The 9267-nt window shown below is 58.4% G+C and overlaps 1 protein-coding gene across 1 annotated transcript; it reads left to right on the forward strand.

Annotated features, from left to right (window-relative positions):
* The first annotated feature begins 311 nt into the window (after positions 1-311).
* Positions 312-4209, forward strand: NKPD1 (NTPase, KAP family P-loop domain containing 1). Its single transcript, XM_014960949.1, has 3 exons — positions 312-396; positions 1120-1251; positions 2014-4209. Exons 1-3 carry the CDS (start codon positions 375-377, stop codon positions 3651-3653), a joined length of 1794 nt encoding a protein of 597 aa, XP_014816435.1. The 5' UTR covers positions 312-374; the 3' UTR covers positions 3654-4209.
* Positions 4210-9267: the final 5058 nt, after the last annotated feature.

The raw sequence follows: 9267 nt of genomic DNA on the forward strand, positions 1-9267 counted from the left end.
TGGTGTCCTCATGTCCCTGCGTCCCCCTGTCTCTATGTCCCTGTGTCCCCCACATCCCCCTGCTGTTCCCATTTCCCCACGGTGTCCCCATGTCCCCCTGTCTCCATATCCCCACGTTACCATGACCCCATGGTGTCTCCATGTCCCCATGACCAAGTGTGCCCATATTTCACTGTCCCTTTGGTCCCCTGTCCCCCGTCCCTGAGGTGTCTTCGGGGTGTGCAGTGGGTGCCATGTGTCCCTCTCTCGGGCAGGGTGACTGCTCATCAGCATGTGGGGGGTCCCCGGTGGAGGCCTCGGGGTGCTGTGAGGAGCGGGTGGCCTGCCTGGGCCGGGAGGACACCTGCGCCTGCCGCGATGGCGCCTTCGTGGAGATGGAGTCCGGGGACAACCAAGGTACGGGGATGGGGGGGCAACAGCAGGCACAGTGGCAGCTGGAGGGGGCAGGCTCACCTGTCCTGCCTGGCCATCCCGTCCCATCCCATCCCATCCCAGTCCCATCCCATCCCCATCCTGTCACATCCCTATCCCATCCCATCCCCTCCCCTCCCATCCCATCCCGTCCCGTCTCCATCCCCATCCCCATCCCCATCCCCATCCCTATCCCTATCCTTATCCCTATCCCTATCCCCATCTCCATCCCCATCCCGTCCCATCCCATCCCCATCCAATCCCATCCCATCCCCATCCTGTCCCATCCCCATGCATCCCAACCTGTCCCATCCTATCCCTGTCCCCTCCCCTCCCATCCTGTCCCGCTTCTATCCCCTCCCATCCCCATCCTGTCACATCCCCATCCCTGTCCCATCCCATCCCCATCCCATCTCCATCCTGTCCCATCCCATCCCATCCCCTCCCATCCCCATCCTGTCACAGCCCCACATCCCCGTCCTGTCCCATCCCATCCCATCCCATCCCATCCCGTCCCGTCCCGTCCTGTCCCGTCCCATCCCATCCCCATCCTGTCCAATCCCATCCCATGCCATCCCCATCCCATCCCAGATTTGGGGTCCCCATGGCACCAGTGCTCACGTCCTCACGGTGGGGTGGGCTCCCTGGTGCCTGCAGATGTTGGGGGGTGGCTCAGGGTCCTCCTGACTGTCCCTTCCTGGTCCCCAGAGCCGCTGACGGAGGATGACATCTACTGCCGCTGCCTCTCCAAGACGCTGTGCCACACGGCCACCCCTGTCACCGTTGGCTTCTACGCCCCCTGCGGCCACCGCCTCGACTCCCTGCTGGACAAGGTCACTGGTGGGTGTGGGGCCATGGGGCCACCACAAATAACCCTCCCAGCCAGCCCGGCTGGGGTTCAGGGGGTCCCCAATGGGACCAGCATCCTGCCTGTTTGTACCCAAACTTGGCATCCCTGCTGCAGCAGTGTCTGTCCTGCTCCCCCCCACTTCGCCCCCAGATTTGGTGTCCCTGTTGCTCGTCCCACCACCCCATTTTCTTCTACAGATTTGGGGTGCCCCATGGCACCAGCACCCATCCCATCCCTGTTTCTACCCTGAGTTTGAAGTCCCTCTTGCATAAACACCCAGCCCTTGTCTCCCCTACATTTGGGGTCCCATCAGCTTCCACCCCATCCCATCCCTATCCTCATCCCCATCCCAACCTCAACCACATCCCATCCCATCCCTATCCTCATCCCTTCCCCATCCCATCCCCATCCCCAGCCCCATCCCCATCCCCATCCCCATCCCCATCCCCATCCCCATCCCATCCCATCCCATCCCCATCCCCCATCCCATCCCCATCCCATCCCATCCCATCCCATCCCTATCCTCATCCCTTCCCCATCCCATCCCTATCCTCAACCCCATCCCATCCCTATCCTTAACCCCATCCCATCCCTATCCTCATCCCTTCTCCATCCCATCCCCATCCTCAACCCCATCCCATCCCTCCCCCAGTTTGGGATCTCCGTTGCACCACAGCACCCTCCCATCCCCCCCCATATGGCTCAGGGTGCCTTTCACCCCCCTGTTCCCTCACCCCAGCTTTTCTCCCAAGGCTTCATGCGGCAGGAGATGGCGCAGCGGGAGGAGGCCGAGCTGCGCCGGAGCCATCAGAAGCCACGTAGCCCTGAGGGCTGGGGGCTGCTGCTGGTGCTCTGGTACCTGGCCTTCTACAAGCCCATCATCACCGAGGCCCACCTGAGGAGGAAGAACATTGAGTTCATCTTCATCCGCTTCAGCGCCTGGCAGTACGCTGGCTGTGACAAGCTCTGGGCCGGTTTGGTCACCACCCTCTGCGACAGCATCCGCCACCATTTTGGGGCCCTGCCCCTCAGCGTCTACCACGTCATGGGCACCCGGCCCCGCTTCGCCTCCGGCTTCAGCCAGAAGGAATGGGTCCTCAAGACGGGCACCTGCCTCAAGCTTTGGGGGATGCTCTTCGTCCTGAGCGCCGGCCTCAGCATCCTGTTGGTGGCCCTCTTGGTGCCCGGCATCAAGGATCATCATGCCTTGAAGGTGGTGGGCAGCGCCGTCACCTCGCTCTCTGGTTCCGGTCTGGCACTGGGAGCTTTCTCCATCCTGAAGAACCTGCTGATCAGTGAGAAGCAAAAAATCGAGCGGTTGACCAACAGCGAGAAGTTCACCAGCCAGCTGGGCTTCATGAGCAAGGTGCGCAACGAGGTGGAGGTGCTGGTCGACTACTTGTCCTTCATGGAGATCTTTGAGCGCCGCCGGCTCCGTGTAGTGCTGGAGATCACCAGCCTGGACATCTGCTACCCGGAGAAGGTGGCCGGCGTCCTCAACGCCATGAACACCTTGCTCTCCGAAGCCAACACGCCCTTCATCTTCATCCTGGCTGTGGACCCCAGCGTCATCGTCCCCTGCCTGGAGCAGACCGGCTGCATGAAGGGTCTGGCCGACAACGGTTACCTCTACCTCAACCGGACGGTGACGTTGCCCTTCTCCATCCCCGAGATGGGCGCCCGCTCCCGCCTGCGATTCCTGGAAGCCGCCATCCAGACGCGGGAGGACCTCATGTACCGCATCATCACCGGCAACGTGGAGCGGCGCCGAGCCAAGTGCCGGGGCGCCCCGGCGGTTCCCAGCCGGCGAGAGGCGGACGCCGAAGCCGTGCGCTGCATCCACGAAGCTTTCCACTGCCTCCACGACAGCGCCGACCCTCTCGCCCGTTACCTCCCCACCAGCGGCGCCCACGTCCGCCGCATCGTCAACACCATCCCCGTCACCCTACGGCTCCTCCTGCACCGCGCCGGCACCCCCGGCACCCCCTCACCCCGCGCCGCCGCCGCCTGGGTGGTGCTGGCCGACCAGTGGCCGTGCCGGCTGAGCTGGGCGCTGCAGTGCCTGGAGGATGCTTGGCAGAGCCGGCCGTCACCGGATTTCGGCGCCCGAACCCTGTGGAGCATCTTCCAGGAGACCGTGGGGGAGCTGAGCTCCCTGCGGCAGCCCCTGCACAACGTCCTCAGCCTGGACGGGGACCCCGAGCTCTTCCAGACCTTCCTGGCCTCTGACTTCCCCTTCACCGCCCGCGATGCCCGCGCCTTCCTCGGTGTCACCGTCAACCTGGACCACTCCATCCGGCACAAGATGGGGCTCCTGCGGGCCGTCAACCGCCTGCAGAAGGCCACTGCCACCCCGGTGTCCCGCAGCGTCCAGTGTCCCCACCCCGAGTGACGGGGACACCAGAGTCAGGTCTCCAGGTGACGCCTCTGGACGTCGGGCCCCCAAAATCGGTTTGGACGTTGGTGATACCAGGGTGTCCCTGTGGTCAGCGGCCAGAGGATGCCCATGACCTCCTGTCCATCCCCCAACAAATTCTGGGACCTGTTTGGGGACAGGGACGGAACAGGGATGGGGACAATTCCTCTCCCAACCCCGTCCTCCAAGAAGAGACACTGCAGGAGGTGAAAATGCCACCAGGGAATGGAGCTGGGAGGACTGGGAGAGACTGGAGGGGACTGGAGGAGACCCAAGATCACCCAGGGGTTCCAGGGGGAGGGGGGGGTCACTGCCATCCCTGGGACTGGGTGACTCCAACCCCCCCCATGCCTAGGACCCCAGCACCCAAGTACCCACTGCCACCCCCACCCCGACACCCTTTGGGGAATGTCCCCCTGGTCCTGAGGAGGGAGGGGGATATGGGGGGGCCCCCAAGAAGCTCCAAAGCAGCCACCGGCCCCACTGCCAGGGTGGCCCCAAAACAGGGACGTCCCCAAGCTGTGTCCCTCCTGGTGAAGCCCCCCCAGGACCGCTGGAGCCATCCCATAATAAACCAGTTAAACCTCACACTCTGTGTCTTGGCTTAAATACGCTTTTGGGGTCCTCCTTGGGGAGGGGGGGGGAGAGGGGTCCTGGAGGCTGGAAACAGCAATAAGGGGGTGCAGGGGTGCTGATTTTGGGGGGAAATCAGCCCAAACTGCTGGTGGGAGGGATGCTGGCAGCACTGGGGGGAGGATGTGGTGCGATACGGGGCATCAGCACCGTTAGTAGGTGCCAAACACCCAGTTCCTGCTGGCATCTCCCCCCAGCTCCAGAGGACCCCTCTCCTGAGGGCAAACAGCGCTCAGTTCATGATGTACACAGACGGAGGGGACGTTGTAAACACTCTGTACGGGAAGATACAGACCCTCTCCTGATGGCCACCAGCGTTCAGTTCATGATGTACACAGACAGAGGGGACGTTGTAAACACAAGCTAGATAGCATGGTAGCTGTGGGCTGGGCCAGAGGAGCTGGTGGTGGCCTAATTTCCAACTTTGAGCAGCTGGTGAGAGGAGTGTGGAAACCTGAAACCAATGAGCTACTGAAGATGTCCTACCCTGTGAAGGTAACTTTGATAGGAGCAGTTCTTTTCACCCTGCAGCACAGCCAATACTTGCCAATAGCAAGACACAACCTTGTGTTTTTATACACCATCTTTCTTGTGGTCTCTAAGGTAACGATGATGTTGACAAGATCCACAACTTCTCCATTTGCCCCCATTGAGGCTGCATTAGGCCATATGTTCTTTGGCTTGCAGAAGATGCCATCCAAAGTGAAGGGTGAAGGTGCCACATCTTCCAATGGCTCTTCAGTCTGTGACTGGTCTTCTTCTGAACAGCAGCGTGATGGTATTAAGAAGAGACAGGCAAAGAAAACAGAATAAGTGGTTTAAAATCCTTGATGGTCATAACCTTTCAAGACTTTGTATTTCAGATTAGGCTGGCTGAGAAATTTGTTTCAAGAAATGCATGTGAGGAGAGAACAGGGAGGTGGTTGAGTCACCGTCCCTGGATGTGTTTAAGGGCCGTTTAGATGCGGTACTGAGGGATATGGTGTAGGGGAGGACTTTGTAGAGTAGGGGAGATGGTTGGACTCGATGATCCCAAGGGTCTCTTCCAACCTCAATGATTCTATGATTCTATGATTCTATGATAAGGCTGTGTCACCCACCAATAGATGCCATTTGTCGTCCACCACATTGGTGTCTGCGAGCCGATGGACCGAGCGGCCTGGGGTTGGTCACCGTGGCCGTTCCTGAACCAGGTCCCCACACCTACGATAGGCAACAAGCGGTGCCGAAACCCGGGATCGTCGCCTGGATTGGGGTGAACGGCGGCCGGAGCGGCTGGACCAGCCCGGCGGGGGAGGTCAGGGGAGGACGCTCCCAGACCAGGACCAACAAGGAGGATGGAAGCCCTTGTGAAGGTCGTATCCCAATTACATGAGCAGTGGGGCATTGATTGTAAGCCCAAAGATTTTACTCTTGCCGTTGCGAGCCTTTTACGAATAGGGGTCATTGACCAGCCGGTGGATATTCTCTACTCAGAAGTGTGGGACAAATGCACTAAAGTGTTGGCTGAGGAGACGATGTCCTCGGGTTGTGGGAAGGATCTTAAGTCGTGGGGGAAGGTCGTACAGGCTTTAAAGAAGGCCAGACAAGAGCAGGAGACCTGGAGGGCAGCAAGGGACTGTCTGTTGGTCACCCCGAAGTTGGGAGCTGGGGCAGCCACACAGACTCCGCGCCCCCCAGACGATGGCGATTTTGCCGAGCCTAAAGACCCATGGGAGGGCGATACGTCCCCGGGGTCCCCGAACCCCGACCCGCTCACAGAGGGACAAAATCAAGCAAAATCCTTCTGGGGCGAGTTGGCCGAGGAGGCCAGGGGTGCCACAGGGAAATCAGAGTCTGAGGCCGCCTGGGTGAGAGAGGTGGTTCTTCCACTTTACTCTGCTCTGGTGAGATCTCACCTGGAGCGCTGTGTACAGGTCGGGAGCCCTCAATATAAGAAGGACATGGACCTGATGGAGCGGGTCCAGAGGAGGGCCACAAGGATGATGAGGGGGATGGAGCACCTCTGCTACGAGGACGGGCTGAGGGAGCTGGGGTTGTTCAGCCTGGAGAAGAGGAGGCTCCGGGGAGACCTAATAGCAGCCTTCCAGTACCTGAAGGGGCCTACAGGAAGGCTGGGGAGAGCCTGTTTACAAAGGCCTGTAGTGACAGGATGAGGGGCAATGGCTTTAAGCTGGAGGGGAGCAGATTTAGATTGGAGATTAGGAGGGGGTTCTTCACTGTGAGGGTGGTGGAGCACTGGAACAGGTTGCCCAGGGAGGTGGTTGAGGCCCCATCCCTGGAGATATTCAAGGTGAGGCCTGATGAGGCCCTGGGCAACCTGGTCTAGTTGGGGGTGTCCCTGCTGAGTGTGGGGAGGTCGGACTGGATGACCTTTGGAGGTGCCTTCCAGCCTGGGAAATTCTATGATTCTATGGGTGAAACCTCCGCCACGTGAGATTCCAGCTCAGAGGAGGAGCAAATGGGGATAGACAGAGTCAAAAGCCAAAATATCCCCATCTGCAATAGAGAGGAGCTGTGAAGGGAAAAAACTCCTCTCATGGATTGGAGAAAAATAAAGATTGCATGCGCCGATTGGGCCCCATCGGCCACACTAGCGATCCCGGTCCGGGTGACGGATGGGGGACAAAGGGTCCACTCCCCAATAAATCCTAAGGATGAACAAGCGATTGTTAAAGCAGTCGCAGAGAAAGGGATCAATTCTACCATGGTTTCCGCCCTCATAGATGGAGTTTTCGGGGGAGACGACATGCTCCCGTTCGATATAAAACAAACTTGTAGGTTGATCTTTGACAGGGCAGGGATTATTGTTTTTAAACAAGAATGGGAGGAAAACTGTGCGAAGCAACTAGCCCGAGTAACCGGGGCAGACCATCCACAACAACTCCAGCCTGCAGCGGCTGATGGGTTATGTTTTTAAACAAAAATGGGAGGAAAACTGTGTGAAGCAACTAGCCCGAGTAACCGGGGCAGACCATCCACAACAACTCCAGCCTGCAGCGGCTGATGGGTACAGACCCAACAGTGATCACCCCCCACGCGCAAGCCCAGGGCCTGCAGGCCCATGAAGTTATGACAACCCCTCCCGCGGCCAGAGAAGCCATTCGTGCAGCTTCTAGAGTTATCGCCAAGCCATCGCCATGGTCCACAATAAAGCAAAGTGTGAGTGAGATTTTTACACAATTTGTGGATCGCCTCCAGGCAGCTGGTCGACTCCTCGACCCTGCGTGCGGAAGCAAAAGGCCCGGTGGTTGCAGACTGCTTACGTCAGCAGTGCAATTCGAAAACCAAAGAAATCTTACGATCGCTGCCAGTGGGGTCAAGTCTCGCAGACATGGTCAAGCATGTGAATGAAGAGCATCTAGCCCCAATTCAGATGACTGTTCGCACCGCAATAGCTGGTGTGATGACATGTTTTCAATATGGTCAGGCAGGCCACGTTGGTTGTGGCAAACTGCCCTCGGTTGGGGGACCCCCCCCAGCAGCGCTCCCCCCATGCCAGAATCGACCTAGGGGACCGTGTTGGGCTTGTGGAAAAAAGGGACATTTCACCAAGGACTGCAGAACTAAATTTCAGGGAAACAGGATGGGGAGAGGGCACCCGGGCCGTGCACGGCCTTCTCCCGCGTGGGACATGAGGTGGCCCAGCCATACCAACCCCAGGTGGGGCGAGGTGCTTTCGAACCCATTGCCCCCTCGAGAAGGGACCGATTTTATGGTCCAACCGAGGGTCCAGCCGAATCAGCCCCTATCTCAGGGACAGCAAGGCCCACCCTTTGGGGGCGAGACCCCCGGGTGGCCCTGGCAGTAAGGTGTGACAACCCGCCAGTGGTGGGGGGGATCTGCTCTCTCTATAATACCCCCAATGACATCGCCATTAAGATTCCCTTTTTGATTGATACCGGGGCAGATGTTACGGTTCTTCCTAAGACGCACTGGCCCCCATGGTGGAAATTGGAAGACGCCCCCATGGTGGGTGGAGTTGGGGGATTAACCCGAGCTCGAAAGAGCGCTCAATTGGTAACAATCACACTTTACACCGAAGAGGGACCGGAGAAACCCATCAACCTTTTCCATATGTCATGTCAGGAGTTCCACCCCTCTTGGGAAGGGATGCTCTAGCCCTGTTAAAAGCCAGGGTGACAAATTTACCTTGAGGGCCACTGCTGCACACCCACTTCCACCAATTAGACTGATATGGAAATCGTCCGACCCAGTGTGGGTCGAGCAGTGGCCCCTGTCGAAGCCTCGAATGGATGCTCTTCTTGAGCTAGTCGACCACAAGCTACAACGAGGTCATGTAGAGCCTTCGACCAGCCCATGGAACACCCCAGTTTTTGTAATACCCAAGCGAACAGGGGAGGGATTTCGCCTCCTCCTTGACCTGCGTGAAGTAAACAAAAGAATCCAACCAACGGGTCCTGTCCAAACGCTGCTGCCCATGAACTCTACGATACCAGAAGGACAACCTTGTGCTGTCCTCGATATTAAAGACTGTTTCTTTTCGATACCCCTGCATGAGGGGGATAGGGAGCCTTTTCTGTCATGTTTCCAAATAGCCAACGTCCCAACTTAGGCTTCCAGTGGAAAGTGTTGCCCCAAGGAATGATCAACTCACCTACCATCTGCCAAATTACGGTGGGTCGGGCATTGGCACTGGTTCGACACAGTAGCCCGACTGCGACCATCATTCAATATATGGATGATATTTTGATCGCCGCTCCATCAGGAAGTCAGATGGACCAGCTGGTGACAACCGTTTCAGAAACTCTAAAAGCGAACGGGTTTGAAATTGCGAGCGGCAACGATAGGCAACACCCAGGGTTTTGGTTTTTTTTTGGGGGGGGGGTAATCTCTGAATTTGCCTCATCTTTTGCGCAGAGGCTCAAAAAACCGCTGCATTTTGAGGGGGGGGGGGAAGGGGATGCCCACGAGCCACCGACAGGGAGAGGCCGGG

Source organism: Calidris pugnax, unplaced genomic scaffold (genome assembly GCF_001431845.1).
Source record: "Calidris pugnax isolate Ruff unplaced genomic scaffold, ASM143184v1 scaffold535, whole genome shotgun sequence".
NCBI classification, from domain to species: domain Eukaryota; kingdom Metazoa; phylum Chordata; class Aves; order Charadriiformes; family Scolopacidae; genus Calidris; species Calidris pugnax.

Excerpts from the sequence above, each read along its gene's own strand:
- NKPD1 (XM_014960949.1), top strand. The coding sequence starts at position 375 with ATGGAGTCCGGGGACAACCAAG. Across the intron at positions 397-1,119 it reads GGAGTCCGGGGACAACCAAG|AGCCGCTGACGGAGGATGAC; the intron begins GTACGGGGATGG and ends CCTGGTCCCCAG. Across the intron at positions 1,252-2,013 it reads CCTGCTGGACAAGGTCACTG|GCTTCATGCGGCAGGAGATG; the intron begins GTGGGTGTGGGG and ends TTTTCTCCCAAG.